Source organism: Eptesicus fuscus, chromosome 9 (assembly GCF_027574615.1).
Source record: "Eptesicus fuscus isolate TK198812 chromosome 9, DD_ASM_mEF_20220401, whole genome shotgun sequence".
Classification (NCBI taxonomy): Eukaryota; Metazoa; Chordata; class Mammalia; order Chiroptera; family Vespertilionidae; genus Eptesicus; species Eptesicus fuscus.
This window is the reverse complement of record NC_072481.1, coordinates 49,805,663-49,826,148: the sequence shown is the minus strand read 5'-3', so window position 1 is coordinate 49,826,148 and position 20,486 is coordinate 49,805,663. Positions and strand designations below refer to the sequence as shown.

General features: G+C 33.0%; 1 protein-coding gene across 1 annotated transcript in view; it reads right to left on the bottom strand.

Annotated features, from left to right (window-relative positions):
• Window positions 1–20,486, bottom strand: part of LRRC7 (leucine rich repeat containing 7) — a 478,750-nt gene that overhangs the window by 80,281 nt on the left and 377,983 nt on the right. Inside the window, exons 14-18 of the mRNA XM_008139425.3 lie at window positions 16,987–17,056; window positions 13,314–13,413; window positions 10,560–10,684; window positions 8,331–8,579; window positions 3,231–3,431 (exon numbers count right to left, since the gene is read on the bottom strand). Coding sequence (XP_008137647.3) covers window positions 3,231–3,431; window positions 8,331–8,579; window positions 10,560–10,684; window positions 13,314–13,413; window positions 16,987–17,056 — 745 coding nt within the window. The remainder of the gene's footprint in view (window positions 1–3,230; window positions 3,432–8,330; window positions 8,580–10,559; window positions 10,685–13,313; window positions 13,414–16,986; window positions 17,057–20,486) is intronic.

The following is a 20,486-nucleotide window of genomic DNA, read 5'->3' as shown; positions in this document are numbered from 1 at the left end:
GTATTGCAGAGAAACATCCATTTCTTTAAATCTTGGCTTAAGTTCTATCTTTTGGCTTGTTTTTGGTTAGGTTGATATGGGAATATTTGCCTGTAAAAAAAACCTGGGTATATTTGATACTTCTGTTTTTGTGTTTAAAGAGTATTTTAGGGGAAGAAGACTAAAGATCACCTAGTTTATCTTTTCATTTCATTTCCTAGAGGTGGATACTGAGACTCAGTAAGGTTGACATAGATAGACAAAAGTCCAGCATGGAGGCATGATTCTACTGGGCTCTAGTCCAGTCATCTCCAGGGATATTGTGCTGCTTCCTGGTGAGCTCAGCTGGGAGAATATCAGACACTTAAAACGCAGTATCAGATTTGAAGAGGGATAGGAAAGAGAGTGGGATTGATGGAAATACTGGAGATGAAGAGGAAAATCTGTGTTTTCGTATATTTTTGAAAATTATTTCAAAGAAACTTATGACAAAATTTTAAGTTGGAAGAACAGAGAATAAAAGTCTACACATCTTTGGAGAAATTTATAAGTAGAAACAGATGAAAGTTTGATAAATGGTATCATGAAAGGCATAAAATATATAGACTTTCAAAAAAGTGTCATTTACAAGGTAGCCTATTTCCATTTTATTCCCGCTTTACCATTTATTGACCAGGTTACCTTGGGAAAGTAAGTGTAACTCTCTAGATTTTATTCAATTCATCAACAAAATGAAGGTAATTGAAAATAAGAAATAGTGCAAATTTCTGTCTAGTACTAATATTTCTGTAAGTACAAGTATAACTTATTTGTTGAAATAATATTAAAATACTCTTATGACCTTTAATATTGAAGTATAGGCCTTTTGTTTTAGTCAAAATAACAAACCAAATAGTTGTACAATGCAAAAATGTAAATATAATAAAGGGTTTTACTATTTTTTTCCTGTTATGCCTTAGACATTCAATAATTATCTTATATGTTTAGATCAAACTTTCACACTTATAACCTCAACTGGTTCATAGATGGCCATCTTCTCTCTGAGACCTCACTTGATGGATGGAAGGGGCTAGGGAGCAATCTGGGTCTCTTTTATAATCTCATTAATGAGGGCTCTACCCTTACTAATCACCTACCAAAGACCCCACCTCCAAATACCATTACAGAGGTTTTAACATATTAATTTTTGCAGAGATACAAAAATTCAGTCTGTAGCACCAGCTCTTTACATAGCTAGAAATTCTCATTTTAAAATTTTCAGGATAAAGATTATTACCTCAAAAGAAAGGCCTGATCAATAGAACCCTCTGATCACCCTGCTTATTTGCATTAAATATAATAAAAACATTTATTATTATTTAATTTATTAACTGCAGACTGTGAGTTTCATGAGGGCAAGGACCACGTCTGTTTTGTCCACTATTGTCCACCCAATGTCTAGCACAATGCCTACTATAGAGGAGGGACACAATAAATATCTGTTGAATAAGTGAATGACTAATATGGTCTAGTGTTGTAACCCTGGTAACATATTTTCATCCAATTAGAAGTTTATTGAAGGCCAAGAAAATTTCCTTGAATTAAGTGTTGGCTGCCCTACCTGTATACATTTTATCACCTGTTTGTTGAATCAAATGTATTTTCACAACATCAATCTACCATATGGCCAATAAAATAAAATCCTTCTTAACTCTGATGATCTAATACATTATATTATGGATATTAATACATTAATATAATATTATGAGTGAAGTTAAAATATAATGATGGAGGATATTGTGGAGTGAGGAAGGCAGGGACAGAGGACATAAGGAAGGAGGGAGAAGGGTATAGTGAATAGAGCTCTGACCTAAAACAATTAAAGGCCAGAAGTTCCTGAATTCTTGGTATACAAATGCCTTTGGTGTCTCAATAATTTTGATACATGGACCCTAGACTAAAGAAATACCTAACAATCTCATTTATTAAGTAATTAGGTGCAAACTTGTATATATGTTTATGACTACTTTGTGATAATTTAAAAACAATATACATAAATTTAAAGAGAATGTAATATTTTGACTTTATTTTTAAATAACCAAAACTACTTACTAATGGAATGCATGCACCTATTGGACACCACGTCTACCTTCTCCAACCTTGGAATCATATTAGATACTACCTCTCTAATTTCTGTTTCACATTGATTTTCTGGGGACACTTGATGTTTGCTCACAGCAACTGCTTCAAGTAACTTTTTAACTGATTGGCAATGATTACTTATCTCTCTAATTTCTTAGAGTATTACATTCTCCATCACACAAGTAACCATATGATCATAATTCATATTATATATTCTCTATTTACTTCATCTTTGTTAAGTTTACCTGGCAAGGCCCTAAATTAGTTGTGGACTATGCACACATTTTATATTTCTTCTTTCTCTCTCACAGTGTTTGGCACAGTGCTAAATATACAGTTGGTGTTTAATCAATGCAACAAATTGATGCTCTGAAATGCAGATTTGTAAAAGAGTTTCACCAATCTAGATTTTAGAGAAATAGGTATAGTAACTTCTAGATGTTTTCATAAATATTAAGTATCTAATGAAGATATAAAGGTGACAAGCAAATTATCTGAAGTGTTGATGAAATAGTGCAGAGGTGGCATACATGTAGTTGAATTCTTTTCAGACCAAACAAATTGATAAGGATGAATATCTAATTAATTCCAAATATGGGACTTAAACTCACATGACTAGATTGAAAAAAGCTAAATTTCAAAGTTATCTCCCCCTTTTTTGTTGTTTATAGTAGTGTTTCCTAGAAGACTGTAACCTAAACACAAAAATATTTGAAAAAAATTTTTGGCTCTAAATCTGATCAGGAATTTTACTGAGATTTGCAGAATAAAAAAATCTTCAGTTAGTCTTTTCTAATGACTCATACAATAAAAGTTTGAGGTTGCCAAAAGACTATCATGAAAATGATATAATGCATGTACTGGCTGGGTGAGCAAATTATTTTTTCTGTGTATATTGGAAGTTTTGGAGCTGTATTAATGCTTTTAGGCCATGAGGGTATCACTTATCTGTGATTTATTAAATTCAACTCTCATAGCTTGAAAGAGTAGAGAGACTCAATTTATATTTTGGGAAACAAAATGTACTTTTTAAGGAAGATCTATTCAGTTAAAAAAAAAACACATACGTATGATTTAGTAATTCCGAAAAATCCAAACCACACTGGCAATTACCAATAACCTTGAAATACCTCCATTGTAATCTCCTTTGGGGCTACAGGCCACTTGTGTTCATATTTTTCTTTCACAGTTTGCTCCGTGTTAGCAGTTGGATTTGAATTCTCAATACGTACTCCATGGCTTGGCTTACCCACCAGATTTTGAACAGATTTTACCATATTCTTTAAATCCTCTGGGTAAGGAGTTGGATATCGTTTTAGGTTTATTTCAACCTAGAAGTTTATAAAAAGAAATTTAATATCAAAATACCTTCAGCAAGCATGTTCACAAAACTACTCCACTTTATGTGTAGTAGTAGAACCAAATGCAGTATAGTGAGTGCTGAGCTGGCTGAGAAACTGTCCTGTAGAGTAGAACACTTAGTGCTCTTCTCTCATTCTGCTTGTGGGATTTCTTCCCAGCCCTGCCCACCCTTTTAGATTAAATACAATTTTTGGATTATATGCTATCTTTAGACCTACCCTATAATGGTTGAAATAGCAGTACATCCAACCCTTAAGTGACAGTTAATCTCTGAAAAATGTAATTGTGACTATTATTTGCTTTTATATTTTCTTGAGAGGCTGTCCTTTTCCCTACATGAATTATTTATAAGTAATTATTTTGATATTAAAAATATCAATACAGGTGATGAAGGAGGGGACAATATCTGCTACCCAAATATGTTTCAGCTTTCTGTTAATTGGTATGTTACATCAACAGGTAGGGTAGCTAATTCTTGTTAACGTTTAAGAAAACATATTTCAGGGTGTTTAAATTTAAATTAAATTTAACTTAAATTTAATTTTTACCCTAATAAAGTAACACGCTTTGTAGATAATGTCTTACACTAAAGAGAAATAAAAAATTGTGAACATTTTCTAAGACATTCTAGGCAAATGTAAAGTTTGGCTTATGATTATCCTGATATTATTTTTATACTTGAACTCCTTTTTGGTGTATCAATCTGACTTTAGAAACATATATTAATGATTATTTTTCCCATTTAACTTAGAGAGAGAAAATATAAGATATTCCATATAGAATACTGAAACATCAGAGTACTTGCATGGAATAGATATAAACTGTTTATGCTGATTAAAAGGGAGTGGGAGGAAAAATAAGGGGCAGATTTACTTGGCCAGGCTTGTTCCAAAAATCATGCCGTTTTGTATCTGAGTAGAACCAACTTTACAAAATGGAATGGTTTATGTGGTTGTGGCGAGTATGTGTCTGTGGAAAGTGTGTGGGGGTTAAGGAGGAGCAAGTGGAAGAGAAGCTGAGGAGGAAGAGTGGGAATGAGAGAGAGAAAAAGAAAGAGGGAAGGGCACAGGTATATACACCCCCACACACCCATGTAATTCATGGGATGTAAGAAACCATGGTGGTGGTATAGATCTGAGGAGTATGAATATGAACTTAAACACTTTTGCTCATCTGCAGTTTTAGCAAATCCACCAACTTTGTTATTCTAGTGTTTTGTCTTTCTTGTGGCTCATTTTCCTTCTCAAATATTGGCATTGAATGATTTCTAACATTCCTTTCAGTAAAAAATACAAAATTATTTTCCCAATACATTTTTGGAAAGCTGATGAAAAACCAGATAATGCTGCTAATGTATGTATTGTTTAAATGTAATTTAATCTCTTATACTCCCAAATAAACAAGGATGACATTAATAATATATAGAAATAAAGTTATAAAAGTATAACTCAAAAAGTTTGACTTTACAGAAAAAGTGTAAGTTGTTAGAGTGTAATATAAATATATCCCAGGGCACTTAATTTATAATGCATTCTTAAATAAACATAAAATGCATGATATCAATGCTAGACAAAGTCTATTGGGATGCATGCATCTTGGATCTACTGTTAAAATGTAGTAGAAATGTTAATCACAAATTAAATCTAAGTTTTAAATTTTATTGTTGAACTTGTTTAAAAGCACTTGATATCAAAGGGCTAAAAACCAAATACTACATTTAAAAATGTAAAGTATAGAATGGTACAACTATAATGCCAATTAAAAACATCTTTTAATTTTTAATAATTAGCAACATATGAATGAAAAATAATTCTCAAGTAGGGCACTAAGTTAAAATTCTGTGTTCCTTAAAATATCCTCAATGCTGAAATTGCACTGCTAATTAAATCAAAGGCAAAAATGTGAAGCATTCTTCTTTAATTGAATTAAATACTTCACTGAATAATGTAATATGTTTTTGTAGATGCTATGTCTCATCTGACACAATTATAAGGTATTTACTAATGGCTATAGTACCAACATTTTCTGTTTATTTTATAAACAAATTAATGTGATATTTTGGTCACATCACCAGAATATGTTTGAGTATTTCATCTCTATAAATATTTTTAAATCTAGAAACAGAAGTGGATTTACCATGAAGTTAATGAAGCTTATGCTTTAGGGCCTGTCACTTGCATGGGTTCCTTCCAAAGCCTTGTGAGAGGCCCTACTTATGTATTTACACAGTTATTTTATATTCTTTTCCTTAAAGAGGCCCCTCTCAAAACTGTGGAAACTTCAGGTCTCATAAAACTTAGATTTGTTCTACCTATACAATAAGCTCCTTGCTTTACATTTATTAGTCTACCAGCAGAACTTACTGGATTTAGGGTCCAAAAACTTAAATTTAAGCCAGATTTACCCCGACCAGTTATCAATTTCTACTTATATAATACTAGAGGCCCAGTGCACAAAATTTGTACATAGGTAGGGTCCCTAGTGGCTGCCAGCCAGGGTCTTCCTTTGTTCCACGCCGCCCCCTGGTGATCAGTGCATGTCATAGCGAGCGATCAAACTTCCAGTTGGTAGAACTCCCGAGGGGACACTTTGAATATTAGGCTTTTATATATATAGATGGGAGTGATAATGTCTCTCCCACAAGCTTGTGTTAATCTGGAGCTAAAATAAGATAATAAATGTGATAGTCTTTTGAAAATTTATAGATTCTATGCAGAGGTTAGATACTGTTTCTAATATCATATTCTACTTATGTATTTTTAAAATCTGGATTCCTTTGGCAATATAAATTCTACTACATATGTCTACCTGCAGTACAATAACTGAATGATTTTTTTTCAGATTGCATGCAGAAACACTATCATTTATTTAGTATTTGCCATGTGTCAGGCACCAGGCAAAATGTTTTATAAGGATATTTAACTTATTATTAGCTATTCATATAATAATATACATTTCATTATTTACCACAATTTTCAATATAAATATTAAATTATTAATTGTTAATTAATAATTATGATAAATTATAATTAAATCTCATTTAAATTTCACAATTCATTATAGCATCTATTCCCATTTAATGGAAAACAACAACAACCCAGGGCTCAGACAATGTAAGTTACTTGCCCAAGATCACATTGCTAGTAGATAGCAAAGCCCAAATTCAAACTCAGGTCTTTCACTCCAAAGTTTATGCTACACAAGTATTACTTGACTCAGAGCTATTCTCTGGTACAGGAGTAGCACATATTTGTACTCTCTTGTGGAAGAAATACTGTAAGTCTAAAATGTTAATTTTATTGAGTTAAATAACATAATTTCAATTTTTTACAACATGAAGCTAACATAATAGTTTATAATTTATTTTTAAATTAAACTATAATTTTATAATTTTGTTATATTTGTAAGCTCTGTGAAAGCATATTTTATACCATTTTCCAGATTGTTTTTCCTTTCTACTCTTCAACTCATGTGTGCTGTACTTCAGAAATGAACAAACATGATCATAAACACAATTATATTAATAGGTCAGCAATGCCCAAATACAAAAGCAGTTTCTTTGTATTTCTAAATATTTAGGCTAGGAATATTCCTTTATTCTAATATGGGATGAATATATCTATAAATTCACTTATTATACACATAGGTGGGAAAAATCTATCAATTATGCTCTTACCAAAATGTTGTGTACATCACTCACCATAAAGTATTTGCTCATTTCACATATACATTTTACTAAAATGCAAAATTTTTACTGAAATGCTATTTTATTTTAATTTTGGAAAATAGAAGTTTTTCATAAAATTCTATATAGCTTAGATCTAAATAAAGTGCAGTAAATGCAAATAGCAGCTGCAAGATGTTGGAGACTCCCCCAAATTTAGCAATGAAGAAAGAATTAGTGTTAATAGCTAGGGCATTTAGAAGTGATACTTGAATTCACACAGAACTGGTTTTCTTATATAATGATTAAATTCTATTTTGTTTTGGTTGTAAATTCCAGTAAGAGAAATAATAGTTAATGCTTTGATTATTAATTATTCTAGGAACTAATTAGAACATTTTACACACAAAGAAAACATATAGCAGTTTTAGTTAGGAAAATGCATTCTCAGGATGCCTTATATTGCAGAAAGAATATAAGACAATAAGAATCTAGTCCATTACATGTGGATGGTAAAGTTCACAAAAAATGCAGTGTCCTTTTACATCCCATCAAGATGTTTTCCCCCCATTAAACTCTTGAACCCAACCCACAGAGGTAAAAACAAAAAACAAAAACAAAACAAAACCCTGTTTGCCACAACTCCCAAACCAATCTTCTCTTACAGGAATTCTCATCATCTGTGCCTTCAAATGAAAGGTAAATTGATGCTTTTCAACAGGTGCCATCTTTGTGCTTAAAGTTCACTCTCAGCAAATCTCAATTTAAGTCTCAATTTATCTTAAGAATCAAGTTTAGTTATTTAATCTCCCCCAGAATTAATATTTAAAAAAAATGTATGTATGTATGAGGACAATTTAGATTTTTCTCAATAGCGTCATCAACATTCTGCTTGACTATTGGTATTCCCACACTTTAAATAAAAATAAAAACATAAATAAAAAATGAAGCACCCATCTCAAAAACCATGCCAGTTATCCCCCCATTAGGCACTTCATATTATTCCCTCCCCTCTGACTCAGGTCTCCCCGCCCCATTGCCAATGTCAATGAACAAAAATTAAATGGGGATCAAACATTGGCAGTTGGTAAGTTTCTATGATCAACATTTCTTACCCCAAATCATGCAGAACATACCCCTTAAACCACTGTTCCAAGGTTGCCTCTACATGGGGGATTCTCCTACCCCAGACACCTAGGCCTACCTGTCTGCCACTTAGAGAGGGAAGAGTGGTGGATTGTGCTGCAACTGGCAATGGAGTGCACATGCTCCTTTCCTGCTGGAGGCCACTTATACAACCCCATGCCAGCTGTGGGTCATTCTGGGGGACGGGCATATCTTGGATCTGCTGATCACACCTGGCCCATGGTGTGCAGCAATCGCCAGACAGTCTGGCAGGTTGGAGAGTAATCCCACGCTGGCCCCTTTCCCAGGGGGCTTGGCAGGAGTGATCCTGTGGGAGAAGGAATCTCCATTTTCTGGGAGAAAGAGGAGCACTGTAGCAATACTTTCACTTTATCATTTTTCTACTCGTGATTTTTTTTTTCATTCTGGGTAATGCATTTAAAATAACCATCAGAAAATTACTTTTAATTCCTGTAATAAAATGGTACCAATATCATATGAAGCTAAAGTGTTGCAATTTCTTCACACAATGCAGCATTCATATTACACCATACACACTATAATTAGGGCATTATACTCTAGTCCATTTGGAAGTTGGTGGCATAGGAAACCGGTTCCTTTTTAAATTTTATGTAAATTAAAGATAAAATTGTGCTAAGTTGAATGTACATGTAATGAACCAGAAAAGCGTGATTTAGTTTAAGAGTTCAGTATATCCCATACATCATATTTCTATGATGATTTATTTAGAAGTTTGTTTGTGTTCTAATTTGTCTAATAGCCAATGAATGGCATTGGAAATATTAAAATTAGTTGAAATAAAGTAGATTGAGATTTAGGAAACACATATGGTTTTACCAAAATAGAAATAAACCAAATAGAAATGAACACAGAGAAAAATGCACTCTAAAAATATAATGCATCTACTCTGATTATAAACAGACCTGAGCACATAACACACAAACAGGGCTTCTAAATAATTGTTTGCATTGACTATATTTTATGTTTTCATTGTCACATATACCAGAGTATATTAAATATACTCTTTCCTCTTGGATCCTTTGACTATAGATTTTTAGGGAGAAGTGTATGGTTTTTACATTCGGTGGAGCAAAACAATGAATCAAAGGTCCAGTATAGAATGCATCACCCACTGGTTCTGGATCTAATGTATAAAATCCTTAAAAACGTTTCTAAAGGTTTTTGTTTATTTTTAGTTTGGTATTATTTTTTTTTCTAGGAATTCACAATAAAAATGTCTCTGGTTCTTAGATAGCACTAATTAACAACCCAGAAACATTTTTAAATTCAGATTTTTAACAGAATTATCATTTTATTTGGAAATCCATATAGATATGCTCTGTCAATTTACCTTACTGTCTAATTCTAATAAGGTTTCAAAGTGTGTTGGTTTTAAAAAAAGTTTATAAAATGTGGAGAGGACAGAAAAGAACACATTATACAATCTAGATCTACTAATAGAATAACTATACAATTACCTAGGACATTAGTACCCATGATAAAAAAAGTGTACAAATAATGCCATAAAAATAATGAGAGATTCAAGATGTTGCTATAATGATAATATAAAGATCTGATATTGATAAAATCTATATCAATTCTAATCTTTTTAAAGTTAATGAAAAATATAGGTTTTAAAATTCAACCTTGCTATTTGACTTAGATTGGTTCCAATAAAAGATTTTTAAAAATATGCTTTGGAGTTAAAAAAATTGAAGTTATTTTCTCTAAGGAACATCACCTGTTATTAGCCCTCACCTCCTTTAAGACTTGTCCTCACATTTAAGAAAACTCACCAATTCTTCTCAAATATCCCAGTAACATAGACTCTTTCAGAGATTTTAATACCAATGTACTATATTCACCCATCAGCTCTTCAATAAATGTGTAATTTGGTTTCAACAGTCTGCATGATGTTTTGTTCAGTGATGAAAAAAACCCACATTTCAGTGTTTCAAAGGATATATAAGATACTCAGGAAAAGCCCATCACCCAGATTTTTTTCCTCAGTTTTTTCTCACCTTGAATCTCTTTCATGCTGTTCTGTAAGATGGGGTGGCCTATCAAATGTGCTCAGTCAGAATTAGGACATTAGTCTCATTCTCAAGCAAAACAATGTTTTCAAAATTACCATTCTGCTGTAATGAAAGGTACCACCTTAAGACTTAAAGATGTATCTGACCATCTAGCAGGGGCCACTCCATTTGTTTCAAAATCTATTTGAATAAGAACATTGAACAAGCAAAAGTAATGAGAAGGAAGAAGAAACAACAATTAAAAGGTTCACCTTAACTTTCCCAGCATTATCGTCATCTTCCTTTTTGTCTTCAAATTCAAAGGCAACAGTCATGCGTTGCTGTCTCTGCTCTTCCCACAGTGTCGGGTTAAAGCTGTCACTGTCTGACTGGAAATCTACAGTTAGATTCCAAAAGATTATTGCTTATTTTTACATAAAGTGTTTTTAATAGAGCTCAGTACATTATGCAAACAATGGTGATAGGTACTACAAACAAATACAAAAGTTTTTTAAAAGGGAAAAAAACAAAGGAAAAAAAGAATATAAAGAGATAAAGGAAACAAAAGGAAAGGAGGAGGAAAGTGGGAATAAAATTCCCTTGATATTTGTTACATGGTCTTTTCTTTTTAATATATATTTTTTATTGATTTCAGAGAGGAAGGGAGAGGGAGAGAGAGATACAAACATCAATGATGAGAGAGAACCATTGATCAGCTGCCTCCTGCACACCCCCTACTGGGGATCAAGTTGGCAACCTGGGCATGTGCCCTTGATCAGAATCGAACCTGGGACCCTTCAGTCTGCAGGCCAATGCTCTATCCACTGAGCCAAACCATCTAGGGCAGTCTTTTAACATCTTAACACAATTCAGGTTTCCTAAGTATACATTAATTATATATTGAGGTTGGGAAGTTTCCAGTGTAGAGAATGAGCTCCTCATAGGACAAAAATAATAGAGAATTAGACTAAACATTTTAAAATATTATCTCTTTTAATCTTTAATCCTCACCTGAGGGCTGATAGGAGAGAAGAATGAGAGAGAGAGAGAGAGAGAGAGAGAGAGAGAGAGAGAGAGAGAGAGAGAGAGAGGCATCAATTGGTTGCCTTCAGATTCCCAGGTACGTGCCCAGACCTGGAATCGAACCAGCAACCTTTCAGTGTACAGGACGAAGCTCAACCAACTGAACCACTCAGGCCAGGCTTATCTTTTTAATCTTCACAACAGCACAATGGTAGTACTAACATCACCCTCAATTTACTAATGAGAAAACTATACCTGAATTTTAAGACTTGCTCAAAGTCATGCAGTTTCTCTGTGGTGTATACAGGATTCTGTTCCATGTCTGTGTGATTACAAAGCTCATATTTGTAACTACTAAACTGTGTCAGGATTTTATAAAAGGTACTAACTATATAACAATGGTTTTGTAAAGTGTCTAAGATTGCACCATTGTGTGTGTTGGGGCGGTGGAGCAGGTAAGGTGGGGTTGGGGTAATGGAAGGGAGTTATTTTTAGGGTAACAAACGTGAAATATTTAGTCTTTAACATGAAGGTCTAAATGTGTTTCAACTTAAGTTGAAAATAAATGGCTTATAAATCTTTACATCAAATTGTTGGCTAATGATAATATTTTGTTTTTTTGTTGCAAAGGATTCTAAAAATTCACTTAATACACTTCTGCCTGAAAAACCAGAGGGTGAGTTGCTCAAAGTTCAAGAAAATTGTTCTAATACTAACTCCTCTTTCTAAAGGAAACCAAAGAAAAACAAGGCTAATTCCTTAACATCACCTTACCTAACTAGATCTACCTCACTCCCTGTAACAAATTAGAGATTTAATCTGTGAAACTGGATCTCAGAAATAACCAGTGAATATAAAGCAGTTTCATTTTTCTTTACATCTTTTTTAAGAGCAATATTTTGATAACATAGGGATATTAAAATGTAAATATAAGTAAAGGTAGATGAATAAAACATAATTCTTATAAAAGTCTTTTCTTATACCATCTATAAACACGGTGGCTTTTCTTTCATAAATTCAAAAGATCAATTTTATTAAAGTCTGAAAAATGCATATTAAAATGACTCCTTATCCTACTTCTGTAAGTCAAATATGAATAAAAATATCCTATAATATTCCAAAATGATTCATTCCAATGTTCATATATCAACGACTAAATATACTTCTCATAATTATCCCCGATAATGAGAAATACATATACCAATAATTTATTTTAAAAGTTAGTCTCATTGAAGTGGAGTGAGTGAATTTAACTGACTGGTGGATTAAAGTGGATTTACTCTTCTAAGAATGACAGTGACATTAGACTAGAAAATGTGCAGGAAAGCCTGTGCTGTCTTGGGCTAAGTGGCCAATGCTGAGTTCCAAATTGTAAAGGGCAATACTGTTTTAAACATTGTATGAATAATGTGGCCATAGGATAGAAGATTTAATTATTGGAAAAGGTTTAGGTTTTTCATAAAGTACTCCTATCATAGTTGCTGATGTTGTTTAGGTGAAACTCAACTTGAAAAAGAAAGAACAGTCATCGTTTGCAGGTCATCTTTTTATGGTTGACCCTTAACATGAAATAATTTGGGCCTTGGATCATTGGATTAAATGTTTAAATTTCGTTCATGAAATTAGTGAACACAGGAATTAAACTAGCTTTCTGAATCTTCCTTAAGATCTGACTCTTCTTCGCTCATTTCAACGAGCTGGGTACCACATTTGGTCAACTAATCCTGGGCCTTGTAATCCACCAAGAGAAGAAATTGATCCTGAAAGTCAATATTCTTAAGACAAAGAGAGAGAATTATGTTTTTGGAATCTTACTTAAAATATTATAGTGTGAAGATAAGATTCACACTTAATAGCTAACCTCTAAATGATTGAAGTAAGTCATGTAATTATCTTTATAGCCTTGCCCACATGTTAGTATTCCTGGCCAAAGATCAGAAGAAAATGATTCTCTTTGGTCCATTATGATATAAGTTTGGGAGACATTTCTGCTGACAATTTACCTTCATCACCACGAGGTTGCTGGGGAAACATGTAGTTAGTCAAAACTCTTTGCTTTGTTTCTGGATGGGCTTCAGTTTGTAAAGGGATAAGGGCTTTGGACTGGAAGCAAAAAAAAAAAAAATTAGATCAATAAGCTAGCAAATATGAAGAATATTTATTTTATGATCAATAAATGATAATGATCAATAGTCTGGACTCACCAAGCTAAATGAAAAGTTAAAAGAAAAGCAAGGAAAAATCAATGAAACTAGAAATTATAACATAAACTAAGACTATTGCTGGGGAATATTTTCAAATTCTAAGTTATTCATAATGAAATTTTCTTTTTCTCAAGTATACTCTTTTATAAAATTATCCATCCTCACTGAGCAATGTCAGTTTTAATCCTGAAGAGACCAAAAAATGTATTAAATTGTTTAAACTAAGTAAGCTTTTGGTATGGCTCTATATATCCATTCATTTTCATAAGCTGTTGTCCAAAAAGCACCAAATGAAATTTGCTATCAAATTCAAGCTATACAAGATAATCAATGAAATTAATTAGGTTAAAGCATAAGCATTTATATTTAAGAGCTATTTTGTAACCAAAGACAGGGTTTACATACAGGTAAGCAACAGTACTTGTATCTGATATATCATAATATAATGACCTATGGATGGTAATATATCATTCTTTATTAATTTTGATTTTAAAAATACTATTTTAAAAGGAGTTTTTAGAACTCTGATATTGTATATTACTAGAGGCTCAGTGCACGGATATGTGCACATTGAAAGGAAATTAATTAGAAGGTGGTCGGCGGGGTGGGACTGGGTGAGATGGGCCAGACATGCTCTGGAGCCAACCTCCCATGGTCCCTCTCCGGCCGGCCACACCTGGGGTGGTGCCGGGGCTCGAAGGGCAGCTGTGGAGTGAGTGCGGTCCCTTCGGCAGGTGGGGTCCCTCGGTCTGTCCTGTGGGGATCAGGCCAAAACTGACAGTCTGACATCCTCCGAGGGGTCCCAGAGTGCAAGAGGGCACTCTGCAAAGTTGCTGTCACTTGGCAGCTCCTGTGTTGAGCATCTGCCCCCTGGTGATCAGTGCGCATCATACCTACCTGCAGGTCACTTAGCCTTTTATATAGACTGAGTGGCCAGATTATTATTATCTCTGAATGCATAATAATCTGGCCACTCAGTGTATGTATGTGTGTGTATGTATATGTGTGTGTGTGTGTGTGTGTGTGTGTGTGTGTGTGTATATATATATATATATATATATATATATGTATATATATATATATATATATATATATATATATATATATATAGTGGCCTGGTGCACGGATTAGTGCACATTGAAAGAAAATTAATTAGAAGAAATATTTTAATCTTGCTATTTGCCCTTTCTCTATAACAGGAGTTTCAATCAAATTCACGATCGACAATGACAGATCAAAACACATGCATGCAATTGGCACCAGCAAGAGCTTTATGTGTATCATGCATGCACGAGTCAACTTAGCCTTTTATATATATATATATATATATATATATATATATATATATATATATATAATAAATGTGCTTAATTAGACCTGCTTTCTGATTTAGCTAAACTTTTTCAACTTCTCTTTCAGGTAATTGTCAGCAACACAGCAATAAATATAAACACGAAGCAGATTATTATTGTAGATCATGCAGGGAGAACAAAGGGTAAAATATTTAACTGTAGCAGTGTTTGACTATATTCTGCGCAGTGAGAAAACCTGAAGTCATTTTCAAGGTCCACCATTTCTTACTTCTTTTCAGTCAGGTCAAGTTTCTAAATTTTCTAAATCTCCATTTTCCGGCTAATGAAAAGAAAATAGGATTCTGCCGAGTCTCCTATCTACCTACTCCAGGACTTCTGTGAGGATCAAATGAGATGGGGCACGGGAAAACGTTTCACAGACATTTGGTTAAAGTGTAAATGTTTGCATATGGCTATAAAGCAAATCATGTTCCTGGGCTGAAGAAACTGCAAGGAGGCTAGTTGCTAGTGAGAGGAAGCCGGGCGTTCCTACGTGATGTCATAACCCGGCACCCACAGCAACCATTTCTGGGCTGGCCTGGGCTGTGGGCTGCATTTTGTGTCATGGGGTCTTAACAGCATTGGCTGCAATTTGGTAGGGTGTCACTCCAGGATGGTGGCGGGGCCTGTGTACCACTTGGGGGAAGCTGAGTGTTGCTTTGTTGGTGCCAGGTCCAAGGTACTGTTTCCTTGTAAATGGCCAGTGTGCGTCATGGCAGCTCCTGTGTTGAGCATCTGCCCCCTGGTGGTCAGTGCGCATCATAGCAACTGGTCGGATGGTCAGAGGGACATAGCATATTAACCTTTTGTGTATATAGATAGATATCTATGGAAATATACTGGAAATAATCATTTTATCTAATGTTTTAAAAATTGGCTTATTTCATGACATTTATGAATAGGAACAAAACACAAAGGGATTTGGGATATCAACTTGTCTCATGAAACTGAATCAGAAACACATTAAATCACTGTTCTAAATAAAAATTAAATGATGCAGTCACTGTTTTGTTTATTCTCCTACAAGAATAATAAATCATGATTATTAGGGGATTTTTTTTTCACAAGGCAAGACTGAATAGACTGTTCCATTACCATAATTCACATTGATTCCAGAAATGCTTTATTTATAATGATATACTGATGCATTGAAAGATCTGTAGTTCATTGATAAGATTTGAATTTGAATGATAATCTAATTTTTTTAGTCAGTAAATGGAAGCAAGTTCTGAAATAACTATAGAAACACAAACATTATTCTTATACTTACATTACATTTATATTCTGGGTTGAATATGAAAAACTTTGTAAAGGTTTATTTTAATTTTTCACAAAAGTAGCCCAGTACCTAGAACTCTGAACAATGCTGTTTTCATGCTCAAGAAATGATGACAAACTAAATTTAACATGATCTTTTTCTCTACTTGGCTATTTGTATTTTGGGATAGGATTATAAGAAAAGAGTAAAAGAGGACTAATAAACAATGTCAAAATTGTCTGTCATCAATTTTTTCTGGCGACAAATCAGATGTCTTCAACTGTTTCTTGTTACTTTCCAGTTAATAAAATTATTATTAATTATAATCTAACTTCATAAGAAAAAAATAATATCAAAGCAATTTTACAGAAAATACTAATAATAGTTGCAAAAGATACCTGCAAATTTCTTGAAGAAAGTTCTAGAAATAAGTTGATTATAATTAAAAATATGAGAAAAAAGGAACATGGAGGATAATAATTCCCTGTTGTGGGGATTGTGGTAATAATTTCTTATTCTTTACCTTCAGAGGTATAATTAAAGTATGTCCTCTAAGGACATATATAATCTAGAGCTAAAAAGCCATAAAAATGATCATTTTGTATATTAGATCTCTGAGAATGAAATAGCTACTAAATTGAAGCATTAAAAGAGGTTGGGAGTTATAGTTCTATTTTGTGTGCAGCAATGAAATACAAATTTGAATTGCTACCTTTACAGAAATCTCTCCTCCAGAGGATAAAGAATCTATATTTTATACTAATTGTCAGAGGTATCTATTGTTAAAAAAAGTTAGTAATTCAAAGTTTCAATTATAGTTCATCTTAATAAACAAAATAAATCAGGTAATAAAAGTTGTTACCTGATTGTCAGAAAGCCACAAAGCTGCAAGGTCTTTAAGTTTGGTAAATGAGAATGGTAAATTCTTCAACCTGCAAAAAACAAGAAAATTTTAATAGCATGGGTACAGATGGATATAGTCCATTTTGATAAATAATTGTTTTAAAGTATTGTAACATTGATTTAATTCTTCTTCTCCTAATTCTTTCTCCATTGAGTAGCCTAAGCAATCTTTAAAAAGTAAAAAAATCTCATTTTTACACCCTATAAATGCTTTCCCTCATAACTAGGATAAAATCCAAAATTTTAACCATGCCTTTAAGATCTTACAAGATCTGGCCCCCGAGTCTCTTCATAAGCTTCTGCTACTCTTTTTCTGACTTAGTCCCATCAGCACCGCTGGCATTCTCTCAGCCTGCTATGAAGGTAAGCCAAGCTTATCTCTTTCTCTAGCATATTCTTTCTCCCATATGTCATTGACAAAATCCCACATATCCTTTAGCTCTTAGCTTAAATGCCATTTTCCTAAAGAGGCTTTTTCTTTTTAAAATAATATATATATTTTTATTGATTTCAGAGAGGAAGGGAGAGAAGGAGAGAGAGAGAGAGAGAGAGAGAGAGAGAGAGAGAGAGAGAGAGAGAAACATCAATGATGACAGAGAATCATTGATCGGCTGCCTCCTGTATGTCCCAACACTGGGAATTGAGCCCACAACCCAGGCATGTGCCCTGACCTGGAATTGAACCATGGCCTCCTGGTTAATAGGTTGATGCTCAACCACTGAGCCACACCAGCCGGACAAGAGGCTTTTTCTTGACTACGCATTTAAATTAATTTACCCAATCTAGTCACAAAGCACCTCCTATTTTCCTTCCTTAAACATATCACAGTTTGTAATTATATATTTATTTTTGTGATTAAAAAGACAAAACTATTAGATATCCTCACAAAACTGTAGGCTCCATGAGGGCAAGGGTACATGTCTTTCTTACTATTAAAAGAATTTACAGCTCCCAACATTATTTTGACTCCTGAAAGTATGTCCTTAGGTTCCTTCAGCATTCATACATCGTGTGAATCTTTAAAAATGTCATTTTGAGATAAATGAAGTTTGGCATCATCCTCGGTATTCAATAAAAATTATTTGTTTAGCTTTGGCTTCAGCCTTTGGAAGTCCAAATAGCCAAATGCCTATTTCAATACACTATCTGACATTCCTTACATTGTGCATGATCAATAAATAGTGATTATCATGACAGCTAGTCAGCAAAGTATTACAAACGAGGCATGCCAATGGATTGTTATTTTCTTCATGCTCACTTTTGAATACATTATACAGATATAACTTATAATGAAAATTTCCTTACATTTTTAATATGCTGAAATTCTATTAGCCAATTGATGAATAAATATATTTTGATAATGGAAGTGGAAAATGTTACAATAATTAATAAGGATTGTGGGAACTAATTTTTATATGTGGAAGCAGTTAAACACTTTCATATAATTTAGTAAATATGCAAAGCTATTGAGAGCCAATACAAATACCAACAGAGTGTGTATTAGCTAAATAACTTTAGGAAGAATATAATAACCTTTCTGAGATTATTAATATTTATAAAACATAAATAATATAAAGAATATATTAATTTATATTATAATTCTCTTTTTATAGACTTGTTATACTAGCATTTATAACATTAACCCAAATTACACATAAAAGCTATTTCCAATTTTTAGTTATTTAATTTCATATAAGCCAGAAACTATCAAGTAAGGTCTTATGGGGAGAATTCTTTGCATCATGTGTCAATGAATTAAAAGTAGAATATAAAGTCAGCTGCATCAATATTACATGAGGGGAAAACTCTCCAGTATAATATACAACAACATCCATGATAAATCATCATCAATCCAGCCATAAATGTGGAGGATGAAGAATGTTAGTGAAGGATGTTACCCTCATTTTTCCTTGCTCTTTCAGTTGTTAAAAGTGAGCCTTTATTTAGTACCACAGAAGCTGTCTTACAAATCTATTTTATAATAGATTTTTAAAAATTATACATTTTAAATATTGAACTGGAATAATTGTGATTTTTTGGATAGCATTTCATATTTAATATTTTATCTAAGCAGTTAATTTTCTGATGACAATGTTCAACTTTGTCCTCAGCTTTGGCTAAATATTAATTTTAATCTCAGGTTAAGGTTTGTTGAGTAATTCATTAATTTAAAAATATTAATTTGGCTCATACTATGTTTCAGTCACTGTATTAAGAGATAAGTTAAGCTTACATTTCTGGCCTGATAAGTATTTAAACTCCTGATGTTATGAAATTGCCAGTATTTTATTCATATCTTTTGCACTAGCATTCAACAATGTGTCTGTTCCACGGTAGGAACTCAAGTATGCTATATTTGTTGAATAAATAGCTCCATTAGTAGTCCTTCCAACTTATGGATCCTTTAAAAATATTTGGTAAATATATTTTCTATTTCATCACACAGATTATTAGTGTATAAAAGTTGAGCAAAACTAATATTTAGGAGAAACTTCCATAGCTCATCATAAAACTTCCCTCCAGGTGACAATTATGGAGCTCGGTTTTATTGGGGAACTGTAATTGAATCCACTGGAACTCCATCTTCCTATCATATCCCCATAACATATTTCTCATCTTATAAGAATACAATTAAAAAATTTTGAAAAATGTTTTGTTGAAAATCAGGTACAACATTTAATGCATTTCCCTCATTTTCCTGTCTAGTAACACAGTCAAAACAGGAAACAATGTTGGTTTGACGTGACTTACTCCTGTTGCACCAAACTATGAGGCTTTCTTGTTATCCTGATTTAAAAATAAAATCCCAAATCTTTTCATAAAATGTTTTATTCTCTTATATGGGAATATTACTGAGCTGCTAAGTGAATGGTTTTTGAAATTCACATTATTATTTTTTTCTTAAACTAACAAACAAATGAGAAATTCCACACTTAGTAAACTTTCAGAATCTGAACATTCTTCATTAATTCATAAAAGCGAATCTTAACAATTTTGTTGCAAAGTCTCTCAGTTTCTCATATTATTATTAGTCTGATTGAAACTTATTGAAAACAAAGAGTTCAAACATTCTATTGCATAATCACTTATCTTCTTAGTAATTATCTTTAGTCAATTTAAAAAAATATTTATTTTTTTTTTTATTGATTTCAGAAAGAGAGAAATAGAAACATCAATGATGAGAGAGAATCATTGATTGGCTGTCTCTTGCACACCCCCTACTGGGGATCAAGCCTGCAACCCAGAAATGTGCTCTGACTGAGAATTGAACCGTGATCTCCTGGTTCATAGGTTGATGCTCAACCACTGAGCCACTCCAGCTGGGCTTTAGTCAAATTTTTTATCCTTTCCTGTTTATTGAAAATTTTGGTGAAAATAAAGATGAACTGCAGTTTTACTTTTTCTTTATACCCATCAACCAATATAACACCTTTGTCACATCCTTTCTTTTTTGTCCTG